This window comes from Octopus bimaculoides, chromosome 1, assembly GCF_046866305.1.
Source record: "Octopus bimaculoides isolate indiv1 chromosome 1, ASM4686630v1, whole genome shotgun sequence".
NCBI lineage: Eukaryota > Metazoa > Mollusca > Cephalopoda > Octopoda > Octopodidae > Octopus > Octopus bimaculoides.
The window spans coordinates 116,773,693-116,796,192 of record NC_142928.1 but is presented as its reverse complement, the minus strand read 5'-3'; the positions used below and the strand labels follow the sequence as shown (position 1 = coordinate 116,796,192).

The 22,500-nt window shown below is 34.5% G+C and overlaps 1 protein-coding gene across 1 annotated transcript in view; it reads right to left on the bottom strand.

Annotated features, from left to right (window-relative positions):
- LOC106876867 (A disintegrin and metalloproteinase with thrombospondin motifs 16) overlaps positions 1–22,500 on the bottom strand; it is a 347,122-nt gene that overhangs the window by 169,962 nt on the left and 154,660 nt on the right. The window contains exons 2-3 of the mRNA XM_014925608.3: positions 20,790–20,865; positions 1,419–1,774 (exon numbers count right to left, since the gene is read on the bottom strand). Of these exons, the coding sequence (XP_014781094.1) occupies positions 1,419–1,774; positions 20,790–20,865 (432 nt within the window). The remainder of the gene's footprint in view (positions 1–1,418; positions 1,775–20,789; positions 20,866–22,500) is intronic.

Below are 22,500 nucleotides of genomic sequence, written 5' to 3'. Positions count from 1 at the left end.
TTAGTTTCACCACTTCTACATTTTGAGTGCAAATAAACAGAATATTCATGGTAAACTTCTATCGCATCTTGTGCACCAGTCTTTGTTATGCTTTCTGTTTTTGTTTGGATTATGATTTTTTATTTATTTATTTAGTTAGTTATTTCTACCATGTCAGCTAATATTTATATAATGACCGTTATTTGGCAGAAACAGTGCATTAGTGACATACATATCTTACAATATTTAAAATTAGTCAAACAATATTAAATTGATTTACCGAAACAAAAAGAGAAAAAATGGAGGTGACTTTGGTCAAAACAAGCATCAACTCTCTTTGAATTCATGCTTTCTCCGTGACACACGAATATATCGCATTTAACTAACATTTCTTTTTTAGTAACAGCTCTTTGCCGACAATATAAAGAAAATAGAAGAAATAAACTGAAAATCGCCATCATCGTTAATTTTGCTCGAAAATTAAGGAGTGAATCAACTGAATAAACTAACGAAATACATATATTAAAATAAATTTGTTTGACATTTTTAGGTGTTTCCATTATTTTGTCCAACCCCTGTATATCCATATATGTGTGTGTGTATATATATATATATATATATATATATATATATATATATATATATATATATATATGAAACTCTTTTACTCTGTTACTTGTTTCAGTCATTTGGTCATGCTGAAGCACTACCTTTTAGTTGAAGAAATCGCTCCCTGAACATATTCTTTATAAGCATGGTGCTTATTCTATTGATATCTTCTGCCGAGTCACTTACATTATCTTTCATATACACGTACATAAATAAGCGGAAGTAAAGAATACGCACACCAAACGTTTTCGGCGTAACCCTAACCCTGAGCACCGGGAGTGCGTATTCATGACCTTCGCCCATAAATACATATGCATTCATCTTTTTTGCGCGTGAGAGAGAGAGGCTGCATTTCCTCATAACATAGAAAAGTTGATGTCTTTCAATGTAATTTTTTGGGCTGTGGCTTATTCTAATACAATACTTATGTGTACATTTTCATAAATGTTTGTCTGAGTAGATTAAAGTGAACGTGTTTGAGTGTATGCCTTTGTACTGTAAAGGTGAAATGTTCCGCTGTCAGCTTCGATGATGTATATTCTAGTTGCTCGAATAACAAAACTTTCTCATTGAATTATCATGTGATTAGTGGAATATTGTAACTGTGCTGATACTATTAGCGCGACCCCTGTGCAGAATCAGCGTGTTAGAGTGTGTTGCAGGGTTGCATAAACTATTCAACCTATGGTAATAACTAAGTGGAGACCAGAAAACGGGAGCTATAAAAGCAAACATATACTCTACATATAGACTTATATTTTATAGAAACAGTTTTTTTTACAAATTTGAAAGATAAATATTTTGAAATTAAAATTATCAGTCCTACTTACGACGCCATTACAAAGTGTTAAGGCAGCAGTGTTTTTCAAATCTTTCTTCTGTGTTTTAGAAATATCCTTGCCAACATACATACAGTTAGGTACATTCAAATTTGATGTTGTGCCGTTTCCAACGTCATCCGTAACTGCTTTGTTTCGTTTCCAATGATATATTTTAAAACCTGGTGCTAACAAATCTGCATTTGGCTTCAATTTAAAATGAAATCTGTTGTTGAAACCAGTAATTTGCAGATATAAAACAGAATTCTGGTTTTTGTTAGTGCTTCTTTTTCTTCGTGATAAGTGAACATCATGGGACTGAAACATACCTTGGTGATTTACAAAGGAGGGATAAGTTAGTTCATAATCTGAAAAAGGAAAAACAAAGAAATGAAAAGATAAATAGATGTTCTTAGACTCAATATTTGTTAATATCTACAACAAAATCATGAACTGAGAGTGAACCTGAGGTTTGGTCCCAATGTCTGAGAAACTGATAAAGGATATAGACCACGGGCCTTTGTGTGAATTTTCCCGTAGAGAGCTATCTATCCAATTCTGCTCTCATAAGTATAAAATATCATGAGTACTTTATAATAGTGATGTGGGGTACATTAAATGACATCGATTTAAGGACTTGGCTGGAATTTATTTAATCCATCCTAAAACAATGAAAATGAAAATTGACTCTGACAGAACTTGAACTCAAAAACGTAAAACGACGCAATCAAATACTGCAAGGTTTGTTACCATCTTCACTGCCACTCACCTTCTTAATATAAAATATTAGTTTAACATCACAATAAGATTTCGATATATGAATAACAATCTTATTGTAATTAACAATGACTAAACAAAAGGCTGTAGATTGACAAAGTCAGAAGTGTTAGACTAATTGTCGGCGTTCCTTTACGTCTCTGTGTTCGAGGTCAAGTTTGCATCATACATCCGGGATTGATAAAAATACATCAGTCAAGTACTGAGATCGATATAATTAACCTTTCTTCTTGTCAACACTTGTGTCACTTTATCTAATTTAGAGAACAATGATATCATCATTGAGAATAATCTTCTTGCGCTAAAACAAGATTATTTCGTTAATAATCATGATTCTTGAGAATTTCAGGGATATTTCAAAGTTTATGCCCAAACAACCATATAAGTATTATTAAAGCGAAATTAGTAAAAAGAAATTGTTCTAATGTGCGCAAAATTCGCAGTGCAATGCATCATTAAGATAACGTTATATTTTCGCTCTTGTGAAATTGCGTTCTCATCTTTATTCATTAATTTTTGTGTAATTCAATTTATTCATTCAATTGTATATACATTCTGAGTGTAGCTCTTAATATGTATGCAAGCACATTTTAGTTTACGCGTGATTTATGTATGTATTTATATGTGCGTAATTGTATATGTATGTATTTCCCTTTTTCATTATTTGAATTTTTCCTATAAAGAAGGGTCTGGTTCTTGGCAAAGAAAAATGTTCTATCTCTTAAACTCAAATAACTAAAACGGTAAATGCTGCAGGTTGAATTTTAGTAAATTTTTGCATATTTTAACTGTTCCGTTTACATGTGATATTTGTTAAGTCTGAGCTAGTAAGTTGCTTTCTGTACCTAAAACGCCTGATTTTACGATACTGTAAGTTAGCCAAATGAATAAATAATGATCGGCATAAATGTAAATTAATAAACTCCGTAGAAAAGCTGTTGGTTTCGAAAAAATTGTCCGTAAGCATTTTCTTTCTTATTGGTTTTGGAAGAATTGTTCATGTCAGCAGGGGATCTAAGTTCTACGACTATACTGTACATACTTTTTCTTTTCTACTGAAATAACTTTTGTGTATGCACTTAACAGACATTTTAATGGATATGTTTCTCTATGGTATGTGTATATTTCTTTCATTTTATTATTATTTTAGTTCTTCATACAATGAAGGGGAGTGGGATAACAACAACGATAAATGTTAGAAATTGAACTTTAGAAAAGGCTTGCATATTTTTACTGTTCCACTTTCAGATTGCATTTGTGAAGTGTATGGTAGCAGATGCCTTAGCCTGAAAATCCTAGCCTTTTCAAATTGTTATCTAAACATTGCTATCATAGCCAGAAGTGCCAGTGTATGTATATAATATATAAATGCAGATATCAAAATATAAATATAATATATAAAGATATAAATACATGCATGCATGTATTCATATGTTTATATATTATGTAAGAATGGTGCCGTCCTACGTTCGTGAGAATGAAATATTTCCATTTATCCACACATTTGTTCTCTTCACAAACATGTTTCGCTCTGTTTCTTGCCTTACGTGAGAATTCGTTTTTCTTTTCTTTTAACGAATACACTTGTTTGAGACAACGTGCAAAATGTGTAAGCTTAGAGTGAATGGAAGTATTCTAGGATGTGTGGGACGACATCTTAAACAAAGGAAACAAAAGAAAATAACACAGCAGCAATACTAGCAGCGGCAACAGTAACTACATCAACTAGAGAAACAGCAAACCCACTCAATTATGAAAGAAAGAAGAAAGAGAAATTATTAAAAAATAGGGCTTATATAACTAACTAGACAAGATGCGTGAATCGTCTGTTGAACAATGTAAGTCTGGTGTCAAACAGTAGTTAACAACCACCACCACAAGCACAACAACAACCGCAACAATAATAATAAGCAAAGAATATGCAATGAAAGTGGAAGAGGAAGAAAGGAAAAAAATAAAGTACACATAATATTTAAAACTAAAAACAGACATGAAAGAAACAAAAGCTTTCACTTGACGCCATTACACATAAACTATATTTATAGTAAGGTTTGACATTTGTACGTGTTAGCGGGAAAAGTCTATACAGGAAATCTGATTACTTTCATTCATAATATAATTTGTTTGTTTATATATTTATTCACCTATTTATTTGTTTATTTATTAACATCTATTCGTTTGCTTATTTTTTATCATTAAGCCTTTTGTAGACTTATAGTAAATAGAAAATGACCACCTATTTAAAATATTGCAATTCGCTCGTCTTTTTTTTTTAAACTAATTTAGTGGTACTAATTTTATTAAATTATTCTTACAATTCTATCAAGTTAAAGTTGTTTATTTTGCGATTCCTTTATGTCTCAGACGGAAAATATCGAAGTTATAGAGTAAATATAAAATACAACAATGTGAATTTCATTCATAAAAAAAGATTTGTTAAAAATTAGTGAAGTTATTTCCCTTTGAAATTTCTCGAGGATTTGATACGTTTCAATGTTACTTAAGAGCATATAAACGAAGATACTGGTCCACTAGTCCATATTTCAGGTAGATTTTACCGTTGAGCTGTATAACAATAAGAACCAGACAAACCGTATATTGGATTCCTAGTTGAGCCATTTAGATTTCTCATACCACAAAAACCACCAAAACTAGCACAAAAGCACTCACTTTAATTTAGTTTCCTCAATGACAATTTCCTCATAACACCGAGATTAAGAATATTTGATTGTTACAAATGCAAATAAATATGTATTGAACAAGACACCTGAGAGGAAAATAAATAATTATAGTTGTTAAAATTTAAAGCAGGTAGCAGGCACACTCATAGAATTAGACACGCATCTACATAAATTATATATATATATATCTGTGAGTGTGTATGTATGTGTGTTTGACTGTATGTATGTTTGAATGGACATATATGGGTGTGTGTGTGTGTGTGTGTGTGTATGTGTGTGTGTGTATACACGCAGAGGCTCGTATATACACATATACACACGTGTCATTTATACAGTCGCACCAACCAAGCAAGTATGTTTAAGGGACAGCTACACGAAACCCTTTGTTTCGTTTCGCTTTTTACAGTCCAGCCAACAATGGAACCTTGTTTGGGAATGTTTTCATAGCGAATTCATTGTTTATAACCAGGTCAAAATTGGAGCCACACCACATATACATACATGCTTACACATATGTGTGTGCCCATGTATGCATACACACGTCAGCATACACATACACACATATATAATATATATATATATATGTATATATTTACACATCAATATATAACCATACATATACATATGTATACACCTATACACATATATATATATGGATATATATGTGTCTATATATATGTGTGCATGTGTCCCTCACTATATGTATATATATATATATATACACATATATATAGAGAGACAGACAGACTTATATCCATATGTTCATGTACGTAAGCACACATATATATATACATACACATACACATATATATGTAAGTATGTATATATATGTATATATTATGTATATACATACATACTTATGTATATGTATGTACTTACATATATACCTGTATGTATATATACATACATACTTATGTATGTGTATGTACTTACATATATACATGTATGTTTATATATACATACATATGTTTACACTTATGAATGTGTCTTAGCTCCACTAAAAGCTATACCGCCCCTCCATCATCCCAGACATAGTCCTGTTTATGACAGTTAATTTTCAGGGTGTGTGGAATACTAGGAGACAGAATGGATCCCACACGCCTTTTGTTTCAAACATATTTTCCGCCTGTAGGTAAATATGAAGAAAATTGTGGACACCGACAGAAAGTCAGACAGAAGGACAAGAAAAGACAGAAATGCTATTGTTAATTTTCGATTTCACCCTTCTCTCCACTCTCCTCTCTCTCTCTCTCTCTCTCTCTCTCTCTTCCTCTCTCTCTCTCACCTTTCTGCTCTCTGTCTCTCTCTCTCTTTCTCTCTACCACCCACAGAGTAATACTTGTTATACATACAATATTGAATGGAGTCATATCTGACTCGAAAGCCTGATCAACTCCATTTTAGATAACACATTCATTTATACGATAGGGCTGTGTTTGAAACGAAGTGTGTGTTGAATGTGAGGTAGGCACGTTTTCCTATATGACAAGTCAGACCACCATGACTCCAAAATTTGAATGGTGGCAACTATATTAAAATTGACTTAAAATCGAATAAATCAGTCGGTCTTGCTGTCGATCATTTTTCAATATGATTCGTTTCGGTGTTTTTATTCCCAGCATTGAGTAAATCAAGGTCTAACTACACCTCAAGCACGAAGTAGCTCTGTGCATCTGGCCAGCTTACCTGCAGCGTCGTCAATATTGTTAAATGCAATGTTAGGTGCGCATCAAATGGTAACATTCTGACCAGTTATAAGCCATAACCAGTAATATACTCTGTGTGTGTGTGTGTGTGTGTGTGTGTGTGTGTGTGTGTGTGCGTGTGTGTGTGCGTGTGCGTGTGCGTGTGTAATTAATTGGCTCAGAACGCAATCAGATAAGATATAGATTGATTGGTTGAGGGCGCTCACGTGGTGAGCTAAAGAAATTTTGGGTCAGTTTTCTGGCAAGTTGATGTGGTAAGATCATGAGATGACCGTGCAAGAAGATCAGGTCAGACTTTTGTTCAATAGATATGTCACATGACGGGAAAATATCGTTAAAAGATGAAAGCCGAAATTTTAGCCTTTTGGTTGTGTCAATGATTTAGATTGAACAAAATAACACGCACAACTAACTACTCCACACGCGCACAGAAGGAAAGGTAAAGAGAGTTGGGTGAAAGTAAAAGCTTGCTATCCCCAAAATTAAAGTGTAATTAAGGAGTTTAAAAGAGCTATATGAATCACACTCCTCGACAGGATTTTTTTAGTACTATAGATAGCATTAATAGTTTATGACGAATCGTATATTGTTGATGCTTTTGTAGCCTGTTCAGTCGTAGCTTATATATTTTTATAAATGAATTTTCCTTATTTATTTATGGTGGTAAATATTTATGGTGGTAAATATTAAATTTTGAAGAAAACGTAAAGTGTTTTTTCACATTAAGACCTTGTGCTCGTTTATATACATATGATGTGTCCCCAATAGGGTTATCACTAGTTACTCAATTAGAACGGCAACACTTTAACTATTTGAGTCGAGTCTTTAGTAAGTACTTTCGCTCTGGAAATAGTTTTTTTAGGGATTTATTTATTTTGCATGTGATTCAAGTTGCCTTTTTCATTCTTGGGTCTTGTCTCAATAATGGTATGTTCATATGTATAATGTTGAATGGTTCTGGGTTGTGTATTGTAATTAAGAAAATTCTTTGATGAAATTCCAGATTCAAAAGATAAAAAAAAATTCATCCTTCAGAACAGCTTCTTCATTTTCTAGGAATCCACCTAACTACAAATGTCTGGAACTGTGATGGTAACAACAGTTTACCCAACCTACGCCAAATTAGTCATAGCGTATCTACAAGCCCGACAGTATTAACAAGCTGTAACAATGTACAGCATCAATTTTCAGAAGTATCTAGTGAAAAATTTGAAATGACACTTAGAGGGATGCTTCATTCTGTGGTAATATAACCTTGATGAACTTAACCGGATTCATATTTGATCTTCATCAAAAACTAAATAGCCACAGTAATTAAGAGCTCAGTTAACAACATTGAACTCTAACATGTTACAAGATTTCAGAAATTTAGTGGAAATGTCTTGCATTTATATATGCAATCGATCCTTAGAATCAACATATATTTAGAATAAATATCATTAATTTCACACATGGATCATAATTTAATTAGTTTCCACAGTTGTTTTGTTGGGAATTCTATAATTATGCAATCAAGATACCTAATAAAGTAATGTAAATAAATTTAAAGCAATGTTTATTCGAAACCATCAGGAATACTACCAGCTATGCTAATCATAAACCGTCGCTGTCTTAAATACCTAATGGATGCTGCAATACTTAATGGATGCTGCAACCGATAGTATTCCTGATGATTTTGTATAAACATTTGTCTCAAATTAATTTAGTTTAAACTAATTTGTATTAGTTGTTATATTAATTATGTTAATTAATTGTTATATGAATTAATTATATTGATTAAATAATTGAAAAATTAATGATTCCGAATGAAACAGCTGTTGAAAGCAAATATGATCTATCAGTGAAAATTGTGTATTTCCACCTTCTGTTTTATATGCGTGTGTGTATGTGTGTGTGCGTGTGCACACACACACACACAAACATTCGTACACACAAAAGGAAGTTTACATATGCCATAAAGGCACATATTCACGCATACATGCTTATATATTAATACAAGTGTATCAGAAGAATCTCCTTGTGTTTCCATTATTGTCCGTATCGCTGTTTGAATTCTATGTCAACCTACAACTATCCTTTAGCGAGTGAGATGACATATCACGTAATGTTACAGTTAACTCTTTGGTAGATAACTGTTTATCTTAAACGATGCTTATTTTTCTCACGATATTCATATTATCTTACCAGAAACTGAAAATTACAATTAGTTGTCACTGTTATTTGATCATAGTTTCGCCGCCATAAAAAGAAAAAGGAAAAATAGAAGAACGAAATTTTTCCTCTCATTGCTATTCTTTTAGCCTATTACTTTTAATCTAATGTTTTGTTTATGGAAATATCGCTACCGGCTGTAACAAAACACACCTTCTCTTTCTTTCTCTTTCCCCCTCTCTCTCACTTTCTCTCCTTCTCTCTCACTCTCTATCTATCTACCTGTCTATCTACCCCTCTCTCCCTCCCTCCCTCCCTCTATCTATCTCTCTTTATCTCTCTCTATCTCTCTTTATCTCTCTCTATCTGTCTATCTTCCTTTTTCTTTCTTTCTTTCTGTGCTTCTTTAAAAATGTACATTATTTATTAAAGTCAGAATGGAATCTGTGCTCAAAAAACATTTAATTTCAAAAGAAGAAAGGAAAGCAAAAGGTTCACAAATTTCTTATATTGTAAATAATAATAATAATAATAATAATAATAATAATAATAATAATAATAATAATGATGATGATGATGATGATGATGGTGATGATGATAAAAAGAAGACTTTCTTCATAAGCAACATGGGCTCAAAAACAATGGTGTCAGTACAAAGTTTACGATTCAATAATGTAGGTTTTTACATAAAAATTTGTAAAAATATGAAACAAAATATAAAAAAAAATTCACAACAAAGAAATCATCTCGAACCTGAGGGGAGACAACTACTCAGAGCAAATATTGGAACCCAATACAGATCTGTGGTAACACTGACCACCACATGAAGAGAGTAGTTCGAGCTTCCGGATAGACTCAGCTAGCTATATTGATCTGTCCTGCCAGTGGTAACAGCAATTCGAAATAAATCCACAAACTAGTAATGTACGCACACTGAACGAATGTATGCCAGACGGTTTTATTGCCTTGCGCGCATCTCGAGCAAGTTGGTTGCTTGTAGATTCAGCACGGCCAGGCCATGTAGAATTACCCTGATAAGACATTGCACGTATCATGTTAGGCCGATGGTCATAGAGGTATATAAACTAGAATCTTTCAGTTTTGGCAAAAGTTTGTAATGAGTGAAATCTCTTAAACTAAATTGATGACTCATAAATGTAGAATAAGAAAAAATAACTGGTTTTGGAGTGAAGATGAAACCACGACTGAATATTTGGTGTTCAGAATAAATGCAACAGTAGTTGTTCAAGGTATTAATGGAGAAGGAGATGATTTAATACCCATTAGGAATGGTAATTATTTTAATGGGAAACAGATTATGGTGGAGGTAAATGAGGTGACAAAAAGTGAAAGTGAAGTACTGATAGTGAAGAAATTTGAAACAGAGATGGAAAAATACTAGGAAAAGGAAAAAACACCTTGAACCTTTTCAATCTTATCTATGCGGCACATGTGAGTACTGGGATCGATGTCATCGACTTACTCCCTTCCCTGGAATTGCTGGCCTTGTGTCAAAATTTGAAGCGAATATTTTTTTTCTTCCATAACGGTCAGAAAGTTCTGTTTCCACTGTTATTCTTCCAGCGTTTTCTATATCTGTACCAGCATCCTTAGATCTGTTGAGCGTATCAAGATTCTTGTGACTGTTTCCTCCAAGAGAATCGTTAACAATTTTTATGTCGATCCTTGTTAATTTCTCAAAGAGAGAAGGTGAAGTACAGCTAGTAAAGAAATTTAAAGTAGAGTTGGAAAAAATACTAGAATTACAGAAAAAAAGCTTAAGGAATTATATGAAGAGGGAAAACTCCTTGGGTTTTTTCAATCTTATTTGTCTTCAAAAACTGCAACCAGATGTAAAGAGAACAGCTAGGGATGAAGTGTTTTGGGGAAAAAGAAGATGAAATCGTCTGAACCGTAGTAGAAAAAAGTTAGAGGGTGCACCAATACGTTACACAACGACATGTATAGAATAGATATCAGGCATGAAACACAACTGATTCATGGAGATTGAAGTGCATGACCATGTTTGACATTACTGAAAACCTTTCCAAAGTCATCATATCTAGCATACTACAGAAAGCATGTTTGGGCAGTAAGAAGTTTGTTTCTCAAGCACATAGTTTTGGATTCAGTCCTACTGCGTGATACATTGGGCAAGTGTCTATTACTACAGCCTCGGGCCAACCAAAGCCTTGACAGTTGATTTGATATATGGAAACTGAATGTGTGTCTGTCTGTCTTTGTATCCCCCCCCCCACCGCTGCCTAACAACCGCTGTTCCCGTAACGTAGCAGTTCAGCAAAAGAGACAGATAGAATAAGCACTCGGTTTAAAGAAAGTACTCGTGTCGATTCGTTCGACTAAAATTCTTCAAGGCAGTGTCTTAGCAGGACCGCAATCTAATGACTAAAACAAGTAAAAAAGATATTGTTCATAATGTTTGTACGTTGATAAAAATATGAAATTCTGATAAGTTAATTGCTGGTAATAAATATCTACGATCTGTCCATCGAATTTTTCAAGGAATTTCCTCTTCTCTGTGGATTTTTAGCTTATCATCGATACCGTTGTCAATGATATTACGTGTTACTTTGGTTAGATACAAGAAATCTTTTGAGATTAACCACTTTTGATTTAAATAAGTTTCTCAAGTCAGAAAAGCAAATATACACACGGGAAGACAACATGTGTATGTTTTCAGACTTTACCAGGAAGTTATAGACTTTAACATTGGATATCAGATAACTCTCTAATGTACAGAAATACAAACAAGGGTAGCGAGCTGGCAGAGTCGTAAACACATTGGGCAAAATGATTAGTGTTAGTTCGTCCGTCTTTTCGATCAGAGTTCAAATTACGCCGAGGTCGACTTTGCCTTTCATAATTTCTGGGTCGATAAAATAAGTACCGGTTGAGCACTGGGGTCGATGTAATCGACTAATCCCCTTCCCCAAACTTGTTGGTCTTGTGCCCAAAATTTGAAGCCAATATACAGAAACACATTTTGTCTTCTTATCAAGCAAATTCAGAAATATGAGCCTTGCTTTCAGTTGAATATCTTATATTATTCTACTGTAATTATATATTACATTCTTCTAAATGTTTCTAATTTGAAACAGCTATTGAAGTATGAGTTTTTTTTTATATATATTTTTTGCACTATTTACATGCAGCTCATTGATATGTGAGTGACCAATCTTTTCCAATTTTTTTCTTTTGGCTTTCGAGGCATATCTATTACTTCTGTTGTATTTAGTTTTCGAGCTTCTTCAAATAATTTATTGTACGTTACGAAACATTCACATGTTTCAAATTGTCTGATGCATAATGACTTCGCTTAAATACCTTGCTTCGTTCTCGTTTATTATTCATTATATTTATTTATTTTGATAATGAATCTTTCTGTTATATTTCCTAAATATATTTTAAATTTTGTATCTAAATCTCTATTGACTACTTTTTAATCCCTTGATTAACCATGAATGAGCAGCTTCACAGCCAAAGATTTCCTTGTGGCTATTCCATATTTTCAAGGCTACCTATAACTGCATTATATAATCTCTCGTTCCTCTGTTTAAGACTGTGGCGTCTAGTGTGAGAGAAAGTTGGCTGTAATTTTTTGGTATCCAACATCAATGCATATGCTCCTTTGCTAGTTCGTGCCTGCTGATTCATATCACCAATTAGAATCCACTCCTTAGTTTTCTTCAAATCTCCTTTACACAGTTGATTATTTCCAACGTCCTCCGTCGAACGCTAGATCATCCTAACAGAGCTTTACTCTCATTTGACGCAGCAGCTGCGGGCCGGAAGAGGCCTCGTGACAGACCCCTCACCAAATGACTGAACGTGATTAAGGAAGATCTCCGGATACTTGACATCACTCTGGAGGATGGTGAAAGACTGACATAGGACTGCCAGCGATAGAGAGCACTGGTGGAACTAGTCGGCTCTATACATGATGACGTCTAATCTGGGATGACCCCAGCCCCATCGAGCAAGAGCATGAAGTAGAAAGCAAGAAGAAGCAGCTCCTATACACGACCAATTCCCAAAATCAAGGTGTAATTACATGTTATTTTTCTCTAATTGTCCATGAAATCGCTCTACTTTTACAGACAAATGCCTTTGTTTTTAATTAATTTTGCTTATATTATGGCATCACTAACTTTGTTGAAAAGATGAAACTGCATACTGGTGTATAACTCTTCTCTGGCTGTAAGATATACGTTTCTTTGTTTTTACTGCGCATTGCTTTATACGTAGCATTAACACTTCTGCATATTTTCTCTATCACTATCATCTTTAATTTGCTTGTTTGTGTCATTAGTTGCGGTTATTGACTTTCGTTGCTTCTCTTGGAATTATTATTGCTGCTTATGAAAAGTATGAACTTCGCAGGTTACTCCCAACATAAATTTCATGTCCCATGCCAACCAATTAAAGAACTTACCAACCTTATCATCGGTCGTTTTGGCTGTGGTGGTGGTAGTTGTAATTGCTACTGCTGATGATATTTTTTGTCATTGTTGAAGATGTTAACACTACTTGTCGATTAGAAAAGAAAAACACTTTTATCTTGGATCTCTATTAAGCGGGTTCATGGCTCTTGATCACATTTGTTTGTTGTTTTATTATTAATGCCGTTGCTGTAACACAATACATACAACATTATACGACTTCGTCTTATATATTGTCTGTAATATAAGCCATGTTAAATGGTAGAAAACACGTTATCGAGACATGACAAGACAGGACGGCGCAAAATAAGAAATGTAAAGTAAAGTAAGTAAATAAAATGCTAACATCACAATATGAAAGTTCATCAAACCTCAATAGACTGCCGACTATATTATGTTATGTAGTCATCTCAATCTTTCAATGGCCAGGGTCTTCTTTGCAACAAAGAACTTCGCTTCTGCATGCTCTGATTTGTGTATGAGATAACTAGGAGGGTTTGTTCAGCAACCCTTTTTCATGTTTTCAAAAAATCACATATGTTCAGTTCACTTTGAAGTTGCGAGAAACTTCCTCACATTCTCACCGATTCTGTCACGTAGATACACGTGCAGTGACAAGGACGTAAATAATCTTAGTTTTAGAAATAATGGTCTGTAGTTCGAATCTAGGTTGAGATATGTACACATCTGTAAATAAAGCAACTGATTGTAATGGAACGTTCATATTTTTTCCTTCGAATTTTTCTTTTTTATCGTGAATAATCCGAAAGATTACTATCGGTGGGGTGGGGTAGGCATAGGCGGAGCAGTGTCATAAGAAACTTGCTTCCCAATCACATTGCTCCGGGTTCAGTCCCACTATGTGGCATCTTGAGCAAGTATCTTCTACGATAGCCACGGGCCGACCAAAGCCTTGTGAGTGAATTTGGTAAACGGAAACTGAAAGAAGCCCGTCTTATATACATATATGTGTGCGTGCATGTGTGTGTCATTGTGCTCTTGAGCAAGACACTTTATTTCATGTTACTCCAGTTCAATCAGCTGTAGAAATGAGTTGCGACATCACTGGTGCCAAGTTGTATCAGCCTTTGCCTTTCCTTTGAATAACAGCGGTGGCGTGGAGAGAGGAGGCTGGTATGCATGGATGACTGCTGGTCTTTAATAAATAATCTTGACCGGACCTGCGCCTCTGAGGGTAACTTTCTAGATGCAATCGCATGGTTATTCGTGACCGAGGGGCTCTTTACCCTAATATACAATACTTCAAATTAAATTTATGTACGTTTGCATGTCAGTGTATATGAGAGCAAGAATGTCATTCTGTACATATTTTTTCAACTTAAGGAGTTGCTTCGCAATCATGCAGTTTTGGGTTCGATTCTACTGTCTGTCATCTACGGTAAGTGCTTTTACCAGAGTATCAAGCAACCAAGACCTTGTGAGTAAAAGACAGAAATAATGGAAACTTATCGGGTTGTATCTACCTACATGTATCATGTCGATTCTACCAGTGGATTACGCGGATGTGAAATAACTACATCGTTTACACAACAATACAATATGCGGGTAATTCATCTGGGCGAATAACTGGGTTACTCATTACCGAAACCGATCCGAATAAAAAAATGTGCATGTGTAGATTTTATGCGAAGTAATACTATCAGCAGATTTCTGATGCATACACACACACACACACACACACACACACACACACACACACACACATATATATATATATATATATATATATATATATATATATATAAATATATATATATATATATATATATATACATATATATTACTCAGCAACAGCAGCGGCAGCGGCAGCAGCAGCGGCAGCAGCAGCGGCAGCAGCAGCGGCAGCAGCAGTAGTAGTAGTAGTAGTAGTAGTAGTAGTAGTAGTGTGTAAAATTAACACGGCTCTAAACATGTACTATCTTTGACACCAAAGATAACATATTTTTCAGAGGTTTACTTCCGGTAACCAGGAGTCAATGACAGAGTTGTATCAATATGACTCAAAAGACAGACGCTTTACAGGAAATGATTCTCAAAGAGATCTGGACGATGGTGTAAGAGAATATGAAAGTGGGGTGATGGACGAAGAAATGTGTATGGCCCTCATAGAAACAGCAGGGGTACGGTTGTCGATTTTTGCAAGTGACGAGATATAATCGAATCAATAGTTTCTGCACTATTTACTACTTGTTCATTTATCGACTTCAAATTTGATAAAAAAAAATTCAAAGAAGTAGGCGTTTGAAACAAAGATATCGACTTATTGTGAAACAGTTAAAACAGTGTTTTATGCAACTTATGCTAGTTCAATTTTCTCAAACAGAATTTAGATGTTTGACTAGGCATAAAGCCAATTTTCTTTGTAGTGGGTGAACGAGAACAGTATTTCGTCCCGACCATTCGTATATCACTTTCTACCGTTGCTATCAACATTGATTTAAATATTAGTGTGGTGCCTGGAAATTTTAAGCAACCTCTTGCTGGTTATGGGGCAAGAGAAAAGAGTTAAGATGGAGGCCAGGAGGAGATGTTGAGCAGTGATTTGACCACCTCTGCTGACCCACCAACGGGAGGGTATTACTGTTCAGGGTCGAAACATCTAACGATCGTTGGATACTGCTTGATAACTTCAATTCCTCCTGCAATTAGAAGAGCAATGGGTGGTTGTGCGTAGGATGGGAGAGGCAGCAGAAAGAACCACTTGCTAGTTATGGGGCAAGGGGAAAGTATAAAGCTAGCAGACATGAGGAGATTTGGCCACCACTGCTGAACCACCAACAGAAGGACGTTACGATTCCAGATCGAAACACCCGATGATTGTTGGATACTGTCTGCTAACTTCAATTCCTCCTGGTCAAAGCTACGTACACGAAAGTGAATGGAAAAGAAGCAACTTCTTCTAGGTTTTATCGATAACATTGTTCTTATTTGTTTTGGCTCATAAATTTGTAGATCTTCATAACTTTATTTTGTTACGGGAAACATTTCGATTATGGCTTTCATTTTGTTCCATAGTTAAGGTAGATAACACTCGAACAAATGTCATCACAAGCAGAAAAATATTATAGATAATTGTTGTGTTTTATGTAGGGCGCAACGAAAATGGAATTTATTTTCTAACCTCTAGATTATAAGATCAAACCTTGCAAGAGTCAAAACTTACTTATCGTCTTTTGTAAGACTCCAAGATATGCAGGAAAAATATATACCTGGTTGATTAAATCTGCTATATCTCCAATCTGAAAATTAAATCTTATGTCTATGGAAGCAACTCCCAGAGGATAGATTAGATCTTACAATGTTTATGAAAGGGGAACTGAAAATGACTACAAGAAAGAATCTATCCAGATCTTCACATTAGTTCACTGAGACATCTAACACTAAGATATTCGTCTATCTTTTTGTATATCATATATGCTGTTGCCATATACGAACACGAAGATAATTTAAGCCAATGAGAAAGCTTCTATGTAATTGTTTGACATGCTAAAAATAGCAATAGCATTTTCGTATCGCACTCAAGTCATAAAATGGGATACATTAAATAATGTTATTGAGTATTTTTTTTTTCTTAGGAAAAAGACTATAGGTCTGAATGTCAGGACATCAACACAGATTAATTATGGTATATATTCTGTTAGAAATGGTATCTATTTATTGAAAAATCCTAATATTGGCACAAAATGACAAAATGTGGGGAAGGTTATAGACTACAGCGTTTAGCTAAAGCGTATGTTATGAAGCCCAGGTGGATAAAAGACAAACTTAATCTCGCTGCATTTGATTGCAGAATGTAAAGAGTGTTACTAACTACTACATCTTATATTTCTTATATTTTATTCTATACATTACCGATTCTTTCGTCCATTAATAACGCAATTTCATTGAATGAGGGAGATGCTTCTGCGTTTGGCGTTGTTATTATCTGAGCTTGTGAGTAGTAAAAAAAACAAAAGAGGAGAAAGAGAAAAAGTATGTGTATGTGTGCAGTTTTCTGTACATTAAAAATATATGCACGTGTGTGTATACACACGCACTCACACACACACACACACACACACACACACACACACACACACGCACACATTAATGTATATCCACTACATATGTGGAAATCTGTGGGTGTTTTTGTTTGTGGCGTTGTTATCTAACTCCTCCTACATCGGTTTCTCGATTTTGATGAAACTTGATACGTGATTAGCCTGATTAGCCTGTTATTACGTAACATGCTTCACGATTTTAGTATACATACATTATTTGTATTTCCTCCTAAGTTCTATATACTCTGGGAACGTATTAAATCCCTTTTCGGGGCTACTTTATTTGAACTCTTACTATCGGGTAATTGATTTCATATTTATTACATAACTGACTTCACAATTTGGGTATTCATAACTTATTGAGAATTTTTAAAAACAAGATCCTGTGTAAGACAGTTCGGTATCCTCAATAAATGCACAAAAACCGTTTTAAGGGCTACATATTTTGTATTGTTATTACTGGATTAGCGAAACAGTTATGAGAACGGAACTAAGGGATAAGCCCCGCTTTCCTGGGAATTACCGGGTACGTCAGCTAGTATACACATACGCGCGCATATGTCATGAACACCTGCAGATACAAACCAACATGCAGATAATTGAGTTGAAGTGGGTGGCTACAAGATTGGCTTTTCTGAAGTTTAAATCTAAAAAGTCCTAGTATACTTGGCTCCAAATGATGATGATGATGATGATGACAGTGGTGGTTGTGTTAGTGGTATGAGAAGTCTTATTGGGATAGTGCTGCGGTCATGATCTTATTAACAATACTCATCTCAACGAGAAAATATTTATGAATAAATGCTTTGAAACCGAAAGACTTAAACCAGATTATAAATCCATATTAACATTAACGGTCACTGATTGACTTGGTCATGTTAGCAAATGTTTTAAGTGGTATTCTCGAAAACGGGAGTTTCCAGGCAAAGGAAGTGAGAGAAAATGTTCAAATCCAGTTCATAAGCTGAACAGTCTATAAGCAAGACTTTTAAACATTTCAACATGTAACTCTTCACCAATATTGATTTCACATTTTGGCACATGGCCAGCAATTTCGGAGGAAGGAGATAAGTAAATGACGTCGACCCCAGTACTCAACTGGAACTTATTTTATCAACCTCGAAAAGATGAAAAGCAAAGTCGACCTCGGCGGAATTTGAATTCAGAACGCAAACACGGATAAAAAGCATTTTCCTCGGTGTGCTAAATTCTACTGATGGAGTTGGAGTCCAGTTCCTTCTTCATTAGTTACCACTACAAAATTCTTTTACTTTTTCCAAGCCAGGAGAAATAAAAGTCAAATTTATTTATGAAGAATTTGAACATAAAATCCTTATAGTGATGGCCTGTACCCTAAACGATACCCTAGACTTCCAGTACTTTCTCTCGTTTTTTTTCCAAAATACATTTCTGCAGTATTAACTGAGGTCTCGATGGATTTACGACTTGTAGGAAATCTTGCTAAAGTAAACAAAATGCATGCACTGAGGTTGATACAATGGCTTCCCGAATACTTTTATGAATAAGGATAAAAGAAGACAACTTTTTGAACCGAAGAGATCAAGAGCTTGTGAGTAGTAAAAAAAACAAAAGAGGAGAAAGAGAAAAAGTATATGTAACAGAGGACGTTGATGAAAGAGCCGTTGATGAGAAAGTTCGGTGCATTGGAGTAGAAATATAGATAGGGAGAAAAACAGATGCACAATATATGCGTGTATTTGTTTATGTGCCGATATACGCATGCACGCATATACACACAAAGACAGAGAATAATAATTATGTGAGCTATTCCTTTCATTCAGTAAGCTTTTGATGGGCCAAATTGAAAAAAGAAAAAAAAGGATAGATAAAAAAAAAGAAAGTTGTAAAAGATCATCGAAAAGAAAAAAAGATGAAAAGACCCCCAAAAAGTTGTGTTCTTCATTCGAAACATGTTCTTTAGTTTCTTAACTTTTTTTTCTCTGTGGCTTGAAATCGTATTAGGCACAAATGTTAAATAGATATTTCCAGTCGTCTCCCCACTCTAAACAAAAAAATGTACTTTTGTGCCAAAATTGATTTCAGTCTACAGCCTGTATATGCGAGTTCACACACACACACACACACAAAATCTCTATACACACATGTGCGTGTGCGATCAATTTGCGCAAACAATATTTATGTAGATAAGTTTATACGCATCAATGCATATATATCTGATATGCTCGTGTGTGTGTGTGTGTGTGTGTGTGTGTGTGTGTGTGTGTGTGTGTGTGTGTGTGTGTGCGTGCGTATGCTTGCATTTATAAGTGTGGATATATATGCTCACACACGCATATTCGCATGCAGTCAGTGAAAACTTCACTGATGGCGGTACCCGGATGAGACAGATTGTTGAGTATCAGCCATTATAAACAGCCACTTATCAAAACTAAGATCCAGATTTGAACGCGAGACATACCGTAACACATTGGTAGTTTCTGGTTTGAAGTTACATCAAATTAATTTGATTAGATTACTATTCTTGATATTCTTACGAACTAAGACTATGCAGATTAAAATTGACACAATTAAAACTCAATAAAACACAAAGAACGGATTTGAAGACTATTCGTAAAAAACTAATCACCGTCATTTTTCATCTGCATATATACAGCATGATGCTACATACATACGCACATACAAATACACGCCACTACCCATACTCACACACTTATGGTGATGTCTATGTTGTTCAAAGAATGCATCCGGATGTTATGATTTTGGTCTACTCAGAAAAGACCACAATTCACTGAAGAGATGCGAGTTGTGACTCTGGCCTTGTTGTAAGAAGAATATAAGCATCAAGAATGCTTATGTCGTTACATTTTGCTCTCTCTCTCTCTCTCTCTCTCTCTCTCTCTCTCATTGTAGGTTAACTCTGATCAAAATATAATATATAGTGTAATCTTTCGTTTGTTGATAGGTTTAGCAAATTAAATCACTTAATACATTTGAGAATTATTAATATTGTTATATAGTTATTTATTTGCAACAAAACACTTCAGTAAAGAAGATTGTGGGCCAAGTTTAATGAAACATGCGGTAATTGCCAGATTTGTTGACAAATGGCTACTGGTAAAATGAAATTATATGAGAGTATATATTCGCTTCGCTTGCAAGAAGTAGTAGCGCGGTATTTTTAAACATAAGATAGCATCCCTTGGATCGTGAGCATTAGTTCATTTTAAAATTTCCAATAATTAGAGGAAAAATTTCTTCGTAAGAATATTATGCTGTATCGAAATTAAGTGTTTAGATTTAATTTGCTTTCGTGTCTGATTAGAATGCTGGTATCTAGATGTTGTGGTTTGATGACCTACTCCAACAGCTAAAACTCAACGTAAAGCCAGAGAACTTGAGCATAACGAAACTAATGCAGGTACCATAATGGTGTATAAAAAAGACTAAAATCTACTAATTACCCTCTCCAGTACATGTCACACGAATGACGTGTAAAATTTGTATCAGAAACTGTTATATCTCTCACAAGAGCAGTCAGAACTTTCGAAAGAATACGACAATTTACCTTGTACATGATCAGTTCCAGGAATGCCATAAGCATGTAATACCGTCAATAGTCCAATCAGCCATATCAGTAAAATCTGAAAGTTGATGAAAAGAAATATTTGAATATATTTTGTTATTTTAAATTCATTTTCATTAATATATATTTTTTTTGTTTTTTGTTTTATTTCTATTATTGATACAGGTAGGTTATATACAAGTTAAAAATGGAGTGACAACGCCTGATATATTTATGGACACCTCCTGTCCAATCTGAACATCTGCAGGTCAATGACTTCGGGAATAGGGAGAGAACTGCAGAGGTAAACCGGTCTGAATGCTTACAAAAGTGAGTTGATTGAGTCGCTTAAGCATTGAATGAAATTATTTCGGTAATTATTCCGAATTTTTGCATTCTGAGTTCAAATCCCGCTTAAATATCAATACTAAAAAGAGGGATAAAGAGAGAGTAACAATGTGAATATAAAATGATAGAGTAACAAATAGATAGAAAGATGTGTGCATTGGCTCACATATATATGTGTTTATATATGTAGCTGTTTACATACACATAAATAGATACACAGCGAAATAGACAATCGCGCAATCCACATATTTGCGTATATTGTATGCAACAGACTACTTCAAATTTGTCTTTCACTCTTTCTGATTTGATAAAGAACCAGTCTGAGATGGTCGACAGATTCGTTGAGCTGTCTTGAGGTATTTAGTCTGATTCTTGCTGCTTACAACGCTGTCAGGTTGAAGGGTGTAACGATAGTTAACTGCGTTGATTTAAAATGTTACGTGAAAAAAAAAAACGGAATATTCTTCTCTAACAATAATGATCAGTTAATCCCCCTCATGAGACACACACCATAGATATCCATCATGTGATATTTGGTGGATGGATGAAAAATGCATGATCATATGATTTTCATACAGCGTTTGGTGATATTTCCTAAAAACAAATGTATAAAACGGGGAATCAGTATCAGATCACAAGAATATGCTTGTTTGTTTTTTTAATTTAAAGCAATTGTTATACAATTTCTCGGGCCTAATTCCCCTGAACCAGACTCTCTTATTTAGGTGAGTATATCTTATTAGAATTATGTTATCTGTTGTATAACTTTAATTCACCTCTGATTATGCAAACTTATAGAAAGCTTGACCTTTTTCAGTAGTCAGGGTTAAGATTATTTGCTATTTCTAGCAAGTAACCGATCACTCTGTGGTTTCCCCACTGGCTTGGTGTTGCTTTGGAAAAAAGAAAAAGAATAAGCAAGGTCAATTATGCATAGCAATACAAACCATGTGAAATAATATATGTTGGGTATGTAAAGCTATTCGGACTTATATGAAGCGTCGGCCGTTCAGATATAAGACATATGTTTTAGATTTACAAGGCAGAAGAATGAGAGTATATTATATTTACACCTTTCACAATATCAGTAGATGAAGATTGATACGATTGAAATTGTGTAACATCCATTTATTTCTCAATAGCACAAATGACGTAAATAAATAAATAAATATATATATAACCCCCAACCCCTAACTCTTTCACGTTATATATATATATATATATATATATATATAATAGACCAACAGAGATACCCGGCGTTGCTCGGCATTAACATGGCAGTTTTTTTATTGTTTCACCTGTTGCGGTCATGTGACTGCGGCCAGGATTTATTCTTTATAAGCCTAGTACTTATTTATCGGTGTGT